The sequence below is a fragment of the Vigna angularis genome, chromosome 3, assembly GCF_016808095.1.
Source record: "Vigna angularis cultivar LongXiaoDou No.4 chromosome 3, ASM1680809v1, whole genome shotgun sequence".
NCBI lineage: Eukaryota > Viridiplantae > Streptophyta > Magnoliopsida > Fabales > Fabaceae > Vigna > Vigna angularis.
The window spans coordinates 1,136,042-1,150,665 of NC_068972.1; the positions used below are offsets into that span (position 1 = coordinate 1,136,042).

At 32.7% G+C, this 14,624-nt stretch overlaps 2 protein-coding genes and 1 non-coding gene across 4 annotated transcripts; 2 read left to right on the forward strand and 1 right to left on the reverse strand.

Annotated features, from left to right (window-relative positions):
• The first annotated feature begins 594 nt into the window (after positions 1-594).
• TRNAM-CAU (transfer RNA methionine (anticodon CAU)) lies at positions 595-679 on the forward strand. The gene is given in 2 exon segments: positions 595-632; positions 644-679. It is a non-coding gene; the product is annotated as a tRNA-Met (tRNA).
• Positions 680-4,167: 3,488 nt separating this feature from the next.
• LOC108326123 (E3 ubiquitin-protein ligase RING1) lies at positions 4,168-6,626 on the reverse strand. Of its 2 annotated transcripts, XR_008247762.1 has the most exons (3): positions 5,634-6,626; positions 5,065-5,426; positions 4,168-4,505 (listed from the first exon to the last, which is right to left on the reverse strand). XR_008247762.1 is itself a non-coding variant. In XM_017559404.2 (2 exons), exon 1 carries the CDS (start codon positions 6,550-6,552, stop codon positions 5,641-5,643), a length of 912 nt encoding a protein of 303 aa, XP_017414893.1. In that variant the 5' UTR covers positions 6,553-6,625; the 3' UTR covers positions 4,236-4,505; positions 5,634-5,640. The 2 variants fall into 2 exon arrangements, 1 of the variants encoding a protein (XP_017414893.1); XM_017559404.2 differs by lacking the exon at positions 5,065-5,426 and having other exon boundaries at positions 4,236-4,505; positions 5,634-6,625.
• A 126-nt stretch (positions 6,627-6,752) lies between these two features.
• LOC108326122 (pentatricopeptide repeat-containing protein At3g59040) lies at positions 6,753-12,061 on the forward strand. The gene is made up of 7 exons (XM_017559403.2): positions 6,753-6,881; positions 6,976-7,267; positions 7,353-7,643; positions 8,057-8,305; positions 8,909-9,033; positions 9,895-9,993; positions 11,252-12,061. The coding sequence occupies exons 1-7, from the start codon at positions 6,814-6,816 to the stop codon at positions 11,790-11,792; spliced, it is 1,665 nt and encodes a 554-aa protein (XP_017414892.1). The 5' UTR covers positions 6,753-6,813; the 3' UTR covers positions 11,793-12,061.
• The last annotated feature ends 2,563 nt before the right edge of the window (positions 12,062-14,624 follow it).

Here is a 14,624-nt window from a genome sequence, read left to right on the forward strand (position 1 = left end):
GAATAAATATTTTGAAACAGATGTAATATATTTCAGAACAAGTTTTTCAAAATACTTGTTTTTTCTTAATTATTTTTGAAATAAACATTTTGAAACATATGAGATGTATTCGAAATAAATTTTTCTAATTCAAGTTTTACTAATTTTTTGATAAACGTATTTTCTTATTTTTCCTAATATATTTTTTAAACACAATGAAAATTAGTTTAGCGATGTAAATTATTTTGAACCAACCCTTTTTTCTCTTGTAATGATCTATAATGCGAAAGGTATATTGTGGAAACTAGTTTATGTAACGTATACAAAAATATAACGAAATGTGTAATACATTCAAATAATGCATTTTTTTATATATAAAAAATTATGAAAAGGGTGGGGCTGTGAAAGTGAGAGAAAAGATAAAAATACTTTAAAAAAAAGTGCAAAAGATGAGGGGAGGGGTGGGAAATGAATCTAGACTTTGATGGAGGAAAGAATATTGAACTGAAAATTCAATCTTACCAAGTTTTTAAGCATTTAAAAAAACTATTCATTGATATTATTTCCATACTTTATTTTCTTTTATAATATATTTATTGGGAAAGAACGACATATGGGGTGGTGGCGCAGTTGGCTAGCGCGTAGGTCTCATAGCTTCTGAGTGATCCTGAGGTCGAGAGTTCGAGCCTCTCTCACCCCATTGTATTTTTTTTCCAAAGCATGACATTTTTTTTAATTGCCATAAAAAATAAATACTTAGTTATCGAAAAAGTTGTGGATTTGTAAAATGGCTAAATTATGTATTTTTTTTTGCTGGTATACCATTATATTTAAACATATATTTTGTTAGATTGAAGTTTTGACATATACATAACTTTTTTGAAGTTAATTAACTACAAATAATTAACTTTACGAAAATAAAAAAATACAAATTTTTTATGAATGAATAAAATATACAAAATTTTTATGAATGAATAAAATATACAAAATTTTTATGAATGAATAAAATATACAAAATTTTAGGGCTGGACTAGTAGTTATCAATATTAAAATTTGAATCTAGTTATCAATATTGAATTTTGATTCTAGTTATCAATATTGAATTTTGATTCTAGTTATCAATATTAAAAGTTGGACGATTATACTTGAAAAAAAAATACATGAAGTAACATGTATGTCTCAACTTTAATAAAAAAATATATTTCAACGTCATTAATCTTATTTTGATTTACAAAATTAATCATTTGTGATAAAAAAAAACATTATGTGATTGTGGGTATTCTTTAAAGTAATCATAGTTATAATGGAGAAATTTTTGTATAAATTGAATACATGTAACTATGAACAGTATTTAATTTTTTAAATTTAATATAGATAAATAGGATGTAGTTGAATATATATATATATATATATATATATATATATATATATATATATATATATATATATATATATGTTCTTCTGCTAAGTTTTTACCTTTACATATTTACATTCATTTTTATACCAATTTTTGTTTTAAATTGTTAAAACATTTTTAATTTTGTAGATAATGTGAAAAAACTTGTATTAACTTTTTTTTGTCATTAGTTTCATAATTTATTTATAGGATAGATATTTTATAATTTTTTAAATATTTTACGTTAAAAAAACACGAGTATCTGTTAATATTAATTATTTGATAATATCATGTTTTTCTTCTGAAGTGTTTTTTATTTTTTAAAAAATTATTTAATTAACATTTGGAATAATAAATAGATGAATATGAGTATGGATATTTGTATACCTATTTCTTGATAGAGATGACGATGAAAATAAAACCAAAAATAAATAAAAAATGCTTAGGAAAGTTGATAACAATGAGAATGAAAATAATTTTTACTTAAATTTTTTAACCATGCTTAGTGACAATTGCATTAGACTGAATAAATTGCTTAAAAACAACACTCATAATGCAACCTTAAACAAATAAATTTACAATATTTAAATTAATACTAGTCCGTATAATGGAATACGGGAAACCGATACGAGAAAAATGATATCAGTATTAAATTTACTTGAAAATACATATATAAGTTATTATAATAATAAATAATAAATAATAAATCAGACTGAAAAAAAGTACTTAAACTATCTTCAATATAATAAAATTAACTGTAAAAACGTTAATAATAAATATACTAATAAAAAGTTTGATATTCATTAATTAAACACATATGGATAGGTAACGACTTAATTAATAAAAGGTGAAGACAATTAACTATATATTGAAGATCAAACTTATGTATAATATTTTAATTAATTGTCTGTGCCCAAGAAGATAACAACTTATTTATGGACAAGAAGATAACAACTTATCAGATCGATGTCTTAATAAATTTAAATGTACATTATACATAATTAGATATTTTTTGATAGAAAGAATAATTGGTTAAGTAATACCTTTTCTATTCTAAAATCATCTAAATATCTAATATACGTTAAAAAAAACAAATAAGGAGTCATCATTTGGTTTAGGTATAATTTTATCAAAATAAACGATTTGAAAAGATATTATTATGATTATTTGTTAACATAAATTTTGTACATAATTTTTTTTTTCCAATTTGTGATTAGTTATATTATCCTTTAATTAAAGTAACAATGAAAATAAGATGAGAGTACATTTTACTAGAAAAATTTATCTACAAAAACTTTTCAATGTTCAAATCAATAAAAATAAAAATGAACGAATAATATGATATTAATAAATAGTATTAAGCAAAAGTATTGATTGTTCTACTCGTCAGTCTATGGACATTGGAAATATAATAGGTTTGTTAACATCTCTTTTAATAATATAATAAGTTGTATTATTATAACAGGTTTATTATTATTTTAATCAGTTCTTTATCATATATAGTATGTGTGTGAAAATGAGGCTAATTTAGTAATTTATTATATAATTTCAAATAACCTTATTTTATTTAGTATATAATAATTTCATAAATCTTAAATTGTTATTGAATATAAAGATTATGATAAATCGGACAAGACTTCTATAATGTTTTTGTAATTATTTTTTATGAAATAAACTCTTTCAAAACTTATTTTTTAGGAACTAGATATATTCAAAATGAACCAACATAATCTTTCGCTTTTCTTATTCATGTTTATCTTCAAATTGTGCTGTATTTTTTGTTGTTTGTACATTCAAAATATATTAATTACAATATATTTAATTTTTTATATACTTCAAATTATAAAAATCAATATATTTTGAATAAACCAAAAATTCAACCCTCTAAATTGAGAGTAGTATCCTCTATTGATTCCCACACCTTAAGTTAAACCATGATACTAAAATTGACGTACTGTTTATTCGATAAAATTAATCTTTAAGTTATGGAGTGAGCATTGCTATCGATAATAAATATTAGAAAATACTGTCAATTATAGTATTTGGATAATTTATATCGGTAAAATCAGTGTAGACATGAAACAGATATAATATAATTTGGAACAACATGCATTCCCATGATTACAAACTCTCCCAAACATCAAAATTTCAGTTACACGGAGATACCTATCTGACATAAATTCACAAATCAAACTGATTAAGCTCTACCTGATGCAAAGATATTCACTTTTAGAAAATTTAGTCGTGTTTTTTGCTTTTCAAGGAACTAAAAAAATACAAATAATTAGCCCTACAACATATATCATAAATTCATTTCAACATGAGTACTCAAAAACATTTTTAATGTGAACTATGTATAGAAAAAGCGTGTAATCACGAAACTCTGATTAAAAAAGTTTACTATTTGTGTTTCAAAAATTCAAGTCCATGGTTTAGATTATATTTGTCAAATCCTCTCCAATGCTTAATCCAAGACACTTCTAACCAAATCACACATAATAATTAATTAATTTTAGTCCATAATTTTTTTAAATAATGTTCTAAAAATATACCGTTATTAGTAATTTATAAAACTTTCTTCCCATAAAAAACACAGTTATCACATTTTGTAGAGACTAACACAAAGGAAATTTGATATTTCATAGAAACTACGAAATGTTTTATAGACTTAAGATTTTGACTAACCCTTGCATGTATATGTCATTGACGTGTCCTAAAAAACGTCAATTCGAAGGTGTATTAGCGAAGGCTTATTTCCTAATTGGGCTGGTAAAATACTGGGCACAGGCAAATACTTCTAAAATGGTTGAAATAAAAATTTCGAAATTAAAACGTTTTATACACACATAGGAGAAATATAGACCATGACTAACTAAGTATTGCATAAAGGATGATCGATAATGGATGTTTGGAAGATGATCTGTACAAAATAACGCAGTACCTAAAGTCTCAATAATTGTGAGCTTTCATGCAATCCGCTTTGATCGAACAAAGTTCATGTTCATGGCCACGCAAAATAACATCTCTTACAATCCTCACAAGGACTTCTGCAAACATGGCAAAGATAGTAATCTATTCACGGAACCCTTAGCTGCACAATAGTTTCCAGAGTTTTAAACACGAACAATACCTGCAGATACAAACAAACTATCACCACTTGATATCAACATACACCTTCATAATCATCGAAAGAACATATATAAAAATTGAAAACCAAACATCGACACAATTATGTAACAATTTTATGGCCAAGTATAGACGGAAACAATGATCGAGCAATATGTAAGACTGTTCCATAGAGTGCAAAATATGACAACAGATATGATAAACAATAAAATTCGACCGCAAACAAATTTCCCATCTATTTTGGTTCTACGAGGGGAATAAAGCACAATCCATTGAGCATTTCTTAAATTTTCCGACAAACATTAGAATTGAATGAGGTTCAGTGGAAAATAATCCATTTCGTGGGTTTTCACCATGCCGCTGCAAAGCAGTAGTGAATCTTCATACTTGAATCAATTACACATTTAATTGCCTTCAATATCCTAAATTCTGTTTTCATTTTCTCTTCATCCCCACATCATTCTATGAAACACAGCCTTAAGTAAAATTGGAGAAGGAAAACCCGTTTACATGAAGTGCAAGACTCCAGAAGTAAATAAAATAATTAGTTCAGAACTTTAAACCTCTTTCTCTTTGTTCCTGCATAAACCACTTCTTTGTGCAAGAGTGCGGGACAACCAGCTCCATGGTCAAAAGCTCTCAACAAAGAGTTACCATTACAAACAACACATCGATTTCAGATAAAAATATTGAGAAAAGGAACTATAAACATGGAAACTATACAGAAACAAAAGAAAGTTAGGGATACACGTAACAGAATATAAACAGTTTAACAATTCATTCAGATGCAGTTCAGATCATTAAAACCCCAAATATAAAAATGACCACAAAATGAAATATACAGAATAAGTTTTTAAACCACCGAGATTGGCTGATGTACAAGAAGGCATGTTTATTTTCATGAGCATTAAAGCTTCGTCACTCTCTGTAGAAAGAAAGCACGGGAATTTGGGTATCAGAACAACCAAGCCTAACAAGCTAAAATCCACACGTTTAAATGCCAGCAATTGTCAATTATACTACGAAACCAGAACACTGAGTCCTAAATGCAATCAAAGCCCAATATGTTTCAAATCAAAGTAAAACTAATGAATTTACAACAACCGAAATAATATAAAACACAACAACTTACACAAATTTCAATCCCAACTCTCCCATCCCCTTTCGGAACTGTCCTGCGCAGAGTCACCTGCATCAAAAGGATGCCGCAAATATATTCTAACAGTCCGGTGAACAGGTCTACCATTTCCCCCTCCCGCGCCACCGCCACTGCCACTGCCACTATCGCTCACATCAGACCTCGACCCACCATCATCGCCACTGCTCCGCGTCCGATTCTCATAATCCGCGTCATCGGTGGGCAGTTCATACCGACAAACGGGGCAAGAGTTATGCAGCTTAAGCCAAGGAATCAGGCAGTCAGCATGATACGCGTGCTTGCAAGGCATCAGCGTCACCTGCGTGCCCTTCTCGAACTCGTCCTGGCAGACCGCGCATTGGTTCATTTCAGAGTTCAGCAACTCATCGCCGACAGTGACTGTGGGGAGATTTTCGACGGCGTCCTTTGCGGCCGGTGGCGTGCCGTAACGGTTTGGGTCGTTGTCGGCGAGCAGCTGAATCAACTGCTCAAAGCCCGGGCCGAGATAGTAGTCGCCAAGGTTTGACGAGGGGCGGAACCCCGTGTCGGAAGGGTTGCCGAAGGAGAATTGAATGTTAGCGCCGTCGGCGCGAAGGTTCTGCAGGTAGTTCTGGAGGTAGGTCCTTGGGTCGAACATGTCGGCTTCGCGGCGGGTCCTGGAACCCGCGTTGAGCAAGAGGGGGAGCATGGTGTCGATTAAATCGAACGGGAATTCGGGATCCATAGATTCTCCCCCACTTTCATGGGTGAAATTAGGGTTAGGGTTATGACTATGGTTATTAGGGTTCCATTCCTCCACGAAACCTTCCAGACAGATCGGGCAGAACGGTTCCGACTCATCGGTGCACGTTATCCTCTGATTGCACACGTGACAGAAAAATGGCTTCCCACTGTCCCCGCCGGAAGACATCATTGGTCGTCTTCTTCGTCGTCGTTAACAACACAACCTCTTGTCTTCTCTGGTTTAGTTATTCTCTCTCTAGCTGATTAATGAAGATCTCTTTCTATATAAACGGGTGGGCCTATTTGATTGGGCCTGACCCAAAAACAATAGTTCGGCCCATGAAACGAACATGGAAATTAGAATAGATATTTATATTTATCTAATATTTATAGTTACTTTCTGCTCCTTAATACAATCATCTTCTTTGGAAAAAATCCTCATCGGTAGATTATGTGTAGCCTCATTTCGAAGTCACACTGTCACTTGCCACACCTCCCTCTGCCACCCACTCGCACGAGGTAGGGCTATTCATTTTTCAATGTTGCGTTTTAGGTGTATGTGTATGTGTGTGTATGTTTCGCTGATTCAACGTGTTATGTTTTGTTTGTGTAGCAATGGAATTGCGAGGGTGTGGATGAGTGGGAGAATGGAGGTGGTGTGTCGGGGAATGTTGAAACCGAGGAAGTTCATGCAGAGGAGGAGGAAACTGGAGGTTTTCAAGGATCCTGCGGATGAGGCTCATCAGAAGAATTGGAGGAGAATCATGACTGAAATCGATGACTCCGGTTCTGCTGTTTCTGTTCTCTCTTCCGAGAATATTAACAACCAGGGTGTTCCTAAAACCCTTATTGTTGGTACCTTGATTAGGTTTAAACAACTCAAGAAGTGGAACCTTGTCGTTGAGGTATACAGTTCATCTGTTCTTTGTTGTGTGATTGTTTGGTTTTAGCTGTAGATGAGTCTAACTTCTTTATTACGCGATTCTTTAGATTCTTGAATGGCTCCGGACTCAAAACTGGTGGGATTTTGGTAAGATGGATTATTTCATGCTTATCACGGCATATGGGAAGCTGGGAGACTTCAATGGTGCTGAGAAGATCTTAGCTTTGATGAATAATAATGGTTATCCGCCAAATGTTGTATCTCAGACTGCACTTATGGAAGCATATGGAAGAGGAGGCAGATATAACAATGCTGAAGCGATATTCCGAAGGATGCAGAAATGGGGTCCGGAACCTTCTGCTTTAACATACCAGATAATACTTAAAACATTTGTTCATGTGAGCATACATCTTTATTATTTAATCCTTTGCACTTTTACTTTAAAATTAACTTCTCTTATGAGTTATGGCCGCTAGTGGTGGTGTTTGTGCTGGTGGTTTTGTACTTGTGTTCCCCTGAACGAAATTTCGAATAAAAGTCAAATATATTGATGCCCTGCCTCTTAAAGTAATGCCCTGCCTCTTAAAGTAAACCACCTTGATGGAAATTGAATTGGGAGGAATGTGTTCATTGTTGGCATATAATTCTAAGCTGTGAATGAGGCAGCAACGATGACTTACCATGATTGTTCAATTCCCACACATCTCCCATAATAACTATGTTGAACTCGGTGTGCATTTCTTAAATATTTTACAGACTGCTATTGAGTCTCTTGACTTTCAGTTTTACATTTGTATTGATTCACTTGCAGGGGGACAAGTTTAAAGAAGCTGAAGAAGTATTTGACAGTTTACTGAAGGATGAAAACTCGCCTTTGAAACCCGACCAGAAGATGTTTAACATGATGATTTATATGTTTAAAAAGGCTGGAAGTTATGAAAAGGCCCGTAAGGCATTTGCACTGATGGCTGAACGAGGAATTGAACAATCTACAGTAACTTATAATAGCTTGATGTCATTTGAAACAAATTACAAGGAAGTTTCGAACATATATGATCAGGTATTCGCATGTTTATAATAGATAACATTACTTTCTGAATGTTGAACAAGCCTACTACTTTAACATCATATTATTTTTATCATTTCCAAATGAGGAAGAAACTGGTTTTGACTAACTTGTGTAACAAAAATGGTCTTGTCGTATTCTACATGAACAGTAACACGTTTAGGTACTTCAAATAAATTTTAAATCTTCCTCTTCATACAAGATAACCCATACATCTTAACTATAGACTCAATTTTCAGCTGTTTTGGCTTTGTACTTTTGTTGTATAGGTACGAATACTGTGACGTTTGTCCATATAGAGGATTCATTGTAGATTTAATTTTTCCAAGTAGATTATTTGAAATCTGTTTTGGTTTGCAAAACTTTCTCCGTGCTAGTTCAGTCAGATTTTTATTAAATTATGAGAATGGGAAAATTAAATCCTTGCACACATCATCTACTTGGACTAATATTTCAACATTTTCGTGGACATAATTTATTTAATCTTGAGGTATTTTCAAGACTTTCCATTAGTTTTCATTTTTTTTCTGTCCCCCCCTTTAATTTCTTGCTTATATTATTAATTCATCAGATTTTGAAGTGAATGCCTAATTTTAGATGCAAAGAGCTGATCTCAGACCTGATGTTGTGAGCTATGCCCTACTCGTGAGTGCATATGGGAAGGCCCGGAGGGAAGAAGAAGCGTTAGCTGTATTTGAGGAAATGCTTGACGCTGGAGTCAGGTATGTCAGGGAATATAACTAGTAATGCGGAAAATGAATAGCAAGCTGGGTAATTTAAATTATTATCAGCTTCGTAATTATTAATTACTTGATGGGATTTTAGTAGCCTGCTAGTCACGTATTCCTACTCCTATATCTGCAATCACTATTTGTAGCTAAATATCTACCACTTAAACATCGGCAAGTCTTATTTGTGGCTGTTATGAGAAAATCATTGAAATGTTTAAAAGCCCATCCTTACCACATCCACCTCAACTCTTATCTTCTGTTCTTATACAGATAGTTTTTCTCCTCCGAAAGTCTTGGTTAATAAGAGACTTATTTTTATTTAAATTGGCTACTATGTATTTTTAGAATTGTTCTTTTCTGATTATGTTGTTAAATTAGATAATTTTTTTATTTCTGAAGCATTGATATGTGATTTTTCGTCCCATATCAGAGGCTTGTCTGTATTCAATACCTATCAAATTAAGATATATTCCAATACTTTAGGGATGTGTGTCCAAACCATATACTTAGTTATGCTTGCTATTTAAAAAATGAAAATGAAATGCCAAATAGGAATAAAAAAACGAGTCAATTTGTGATGTTCAAAAATAAGATTCATTTAAATGTATATGCACCTTCAGAGAAGGATACAAAGCATTTTATATATATATATATATATATATATAACACTAGTAAAAATGATAGTTAAAAGTGAGAGTTAATACATATCGGGTCTTATATTTTTAAGAATTAGTGTATCACCAAATCAAATACCTAGTATCACATGCGTGCATTATAGGGTTTCATTTTATCTTCTTAATGATCATTATTTTTATTATCATAGAAGTTACCATATTCTCTTCTTTTTCACAGGCCAACTCGGAAAGCTTACAATATTTTACTTGATGCATTTTCTATATCGGGAATGGTGGAGCAGGCTCGGACCGTGTTTAAGAGTATGAGAAGGGATAGGTGAGTACCATTTCCTTTCTTCTTCAGTCTTTATTAGACAAAAAAAATTATACATGTTTGGTTCTCCATGGTTATATTTATATTTCAAATTAGTCATGGTCATTATTTTTTTTATCAATTTGGTCCTCCAACTAATTTTTCTGTTGCAACTTATTCTTTTTTGTCAAATTTTTTTTCACCACTCATGGAAAGTTTTTAGGGGCATTGATTCTTTCTGGTAATTGAGTCGCAATTGACTATTAAACATCTGAAGGAGCTTTCATTTTGAGCAAATATAGGACTAAAATGGAACTTAAATAAGGTTAGCAGAGAAATATATGGTTCAAGGTTCATTTTGTTTCCACCTCTCTGCTTGTTTTTCCTCACCTAATAATGTGTTTAGTTTCACTTGGAATCCATAAAAAAGAAAGAGAGAATTATTGAGGTACTGGTTCTAATTTTTTTCCTTGGAAGAAAAACACATTCACAACACAATTACTGTGGTAAGGTGAAAACAATGTGGGAATAAGAGATGTGAGGCAAATTACAAAATGAAAAACCCAGTCAACAGCCAAGTAAAAATCAAGCATGGATATGATAGATCCATGGCCCTCCCACTTTTTTTACGCAGAAGGAAAAACAAACTCAACGAATACTATTGTTCACTAACGATTAAGGAGGATCTAACGTGGTAAATAAGAAAAAAAATGAAATTTATGTAAAATACCTTTTCTCCATCAAAGTGCAGATCATCTGAAAGGCCAAATACCAATGGTGGATTGTGAGTGAATTCCCATACTGGTTTCTGAAATGAAAGTGTGAATTGCTTTGAATTCTGGTTTTTTTAAATCCTATTTTAGTCCGTCTTTGCAAAATGTCATTTAATAGTCTTTTTATACTTCTATTTTCACTAACAATAAAATTTAAGGATTAAAACATTTTTTAAATCCAGGGATATAATGAGATCATGCACGTAGCCGATGGCATAATGTTGGAGACTTATCCAGAGGTTAATTAATAGATAATGGTTTTAGGTATGGTCAGAAATAAATATCAAACATTTTTTAACTGTCACACATTCAAGTGAGTCCATGTGGAAAAGTTTATCTCTTGATGGATTGAGATGAATGGGCAGTTAGTGTTTGCTAACAAATCCAAACACACTAATCAAATTCATGTACCAAGTGAATAAGAATTTGAGAATATATTCCTGTCTATATTATTATTTAGTGTACAACACTTAGCATTCTCCTCGTATCATTGTACTTTACCCACGCAGATTCTTTCCAGATCTTTGCTCATACACTACCATGTTGTCTGCTTATATCAATGCATCTGATATGGAGGGTGCTGAGAAGTTTTTCAAAAGATTGATACAGGATGGTTTTGAGCCTAATGTTGTCACTTACGGAACCTTAATGAAAGGGTATGCTAAGATAAACGATCTTGAGATGGTGATGAAAAAGTACGAAGAAATGCTTGAGCGGGGAATAAAGGCCAATCAGGCAATTTTGACTACTATCATGGATGCATATGGAAAAAGTGGAGACTTCGACAGTGCTGTTCATTGGTTTAAGGAAATGGAGTCTAATGGAATCTCTCCCGATAAGAAAGCTAAAAATGTTCTTCTATCTTTAGCAAAAACTGATCAAGAAAGGGAAGAGGTTAATGAGCTCATAGTGCATTTCAGTGAAACTAAAAGTTTACCTAATGGTAGTGGGGTTGTTAGATTTGTTGAGGAAGACGAAGAAGATAATTATGAATATTTTGATGATCAGCTGACCAAGGCTTACGTTGAACATACTGCAGAGGTAAGTTGATAAGTGTCAAGTCCCTTGGGACCAACACACTACAATTTTTGTACACTTATGTAATTGTGGGGTCATTGTATTTTGTGGTATTATCAAGCAATTGAAAGTATTTAACACTTACCATCCTCCAAATATCAAATATGGTAGTCATGTGGGGAGTAAACATTAACGGTATCTTGACTACTTAGCATGTCTTGTTTTGCCTTTGTTAATAGGGTTCTCAGTTCACATTTATTCCAAATGCGTTATTAATTAGTGCAGTGAATTCCTTTTGCAAACTTTCAAGCGTCATCAACAGTAGCTCAAACGTGCCTTTATCTATCAACTTGTGAGTGTTTTCTTCAATTCCATCCCGTGTACGTGCCAAGTAACAATATTAGGTACATTAGCTTACTTTTAAAAAATTTAGTGTAACATATGCTGAATCTTTAGTTTATATCACACCCTTAATTAATTTTCTTTTTTCGTTTTGTTTATGAAAATGGAATTGATGTTTAAATTTCAATTTAGTCAGAATTGGAGGATTGAAATTATAAATACATTTCAATATCTCAAATTTAGGGTACTTATGAGGTAAAAATATATATGAGATCTTGCGATTGATGATCTAGGTCTTTCAATTGTTCTTGGCGAAAAATATCTTGGTATAATTTTAGGGTTTTTAGCTAGAGTATTCAAGATTGAATTCCTTTGTTTATAATGAGAGGTATATTTCATAAGTCTTAATTAGTTGTTCTGTTATATTCATATTTTAACTAATAGCATTTAATTCTTAAGGTTTATATTTTTCTAAACAGATTTTAAGTATCAGAAGCAGATATTTTTATGATTTTTACTTGAGATTCTTAACAGTTTTATTGGACCCCTTTCTTAGTAATTACCGGACCCTATAATTGGTTTATTAGATAAATTACATTTCCTTTTAGTAGAGGATCTGATTGGGCCATGAGATATTAGATCATGATTCTTTATCACCAAGAGCGTTTCACCTGCACCTCCAACCTTCCAACCTTTTCACCCTGCACCACCCCCAAATTTCATAAATACTTTCATAATTAATGAGTTCGTTAATGGTTGTACATTAAGTCATTTTGACCGAAATGGTTCAAGGATTCAATGTATACTCCCTTCTTCACTCTGCACCCCATTTCATTTATTTTCCTTCCCTTTCCTTCAGTGTGAGTTCTGTTCACTTGAATAGATTTGGAAGAGAGTGATTGAACGAATATGAGAGGATTTGAAAATAATTTTTTTGTTGTTTATTTGAGTGGATTTGGAGGTAGGTGAGAGTGGATTTAGAAGTAAATTTTTTTAATCTGTCACATTAATCAAATCTTACATTAATTCTCACTGCTTCCAAATTTACTCTCACTTACTTCCAAATTTACTCAAATAAATAACAAAAAAAGTTATTTTCAAATCCTCTCAAATCCACTCAATCACTCTCTCTCAAATTCATTCAAGTGAACAAAGAGTAAGAGAGATTGAGAGATATTTTTTTCAGTTTGTTTGTGTTGGAGGCAATGGAGGTGGTGGTGAGACGCTAGAGGAGGTGGTAGTTCTGTTAGTGGTTGGCATTGAACGTGGGAAGTTTTTTTTGAAGATTGTTGCGTGAAATAAGTGTATTGCATTCACTCTTAAACTCATATATTATAGTCGGATATAAAAATGCGATAAATAAAAAAATGGATATGGAAATTCGATTGGATATCCAAATGTGATAACCGTTTATCGGCTTTCAATATGTGAAAAAGGTGCTTCAAGGCGCTTCGGATGTCAACATCCGAAGTGAAAATGAATTTGAAGTACAAAACATTAATCTGACTTTCATATCCGATTCATGTTTTGAATGTTTGGTTTGCAATATTTCTCACGCGTTTTTTTCATTCCCGTTCTTCCAAAACTCGATAATGTTAGAGCTTCTCAAATCTTTCCTTAGTTTTCTGTGTTAGATTTTGTGACATCCCAAAAATACAGTAAAAACCATATAATTAGAAAATCACCGTTAATAATAAAACAGTACAGTTTTCCAACTAAAAAGTTAAAACCAAACGAACGCTCAAGGACGAACGTCCTTGAATACAGTCTTATCACAATAAGGAACGAATGCGCAAAGTCGCACGTCCATACCATAATCACGAATTACAACCGAACGTAAAATTTAAAAACTTGACCGAACGGTTCACACAAAAATCCCGAACGGTCATACATAATAGAACTAAAGGATTGGCCGAGCGTCTCACTGCTCGGTCTTCACTTCAACTCCAACCAGATTCTCTTCGTTCAATGCCTCTTCCAAACGCTCATCTCCCTCTGCTCACATCCACACGGATGATCATTGCAACGACAGGACGGACGTACAAAACGAGACAACACAAGGAAAACGCAAGGGTAAGCTTACGTAATTTAACTCATGCATCAACATGTAATTTCAGGTAAATAATTCAACATACATGCATATCTCAACATACACATTCATTACATAACAATCCACTTTAACGTATTCACAAATTAAAACTAAACACGACTGACTGTCCGGACTGTATGAAATCTGCGTAGTTACAGGCGTTCACGCACCCGGGTGGTGTGGTAACTGGCATCCTCATCAGCTGCCACCCGAGGTTAGTCCGTTCTTACGTCGCCCATGTTAACTTGTGGACTAAGGACCTCCTGCCGTTCCCACGCATGACGTGCGTCCTCTACTTGAGAACGAGCACTCACGGAACATCAGGATGAACAGCCAGCATTAACTATCCACAGTCATACTTTACAACTTTCAACATTCAACCATGAGTCGTTCCTGCCTGGAACGCTCTTTCAAAAATCATAACTTTCCATTCA

What these genes read in the sequence shown, in the direction of transcription:
- LOC108326123 (XM_017559404.2), bottom strand. Translation starts at nt 6,552, where the DNA reads ATGATGTCTTCCGGCGGGGACAGTGGGAAGCCATTTTTCTGTCACGTG.
- LOC108326122 (XM_017559403.2), top strand. Translation starts at nt 6,814, where the DNA reads ATGTGTAGCCTCATTTCGAAGTCACACTGTCACTTGCCACACCTCCCT. An exon ending in TTTCGAACATATATGATCAG is followed by an intron (nt 8,306 to 8,908) that starts GTATTCGCATGT and finishes GCCTAATTTTAG; the next exon opens with ATGCAAAGAGCTGATCTCAG. An exon ending in AAGAGTATGAGAAGGGATAG is followed by an intron (nt 9,994 to 11,251) that starts GTGAGTACCATT and finishes TTACCCACGCAG; the next exon opens with ATTCTTTCCAGATCTTTGCT.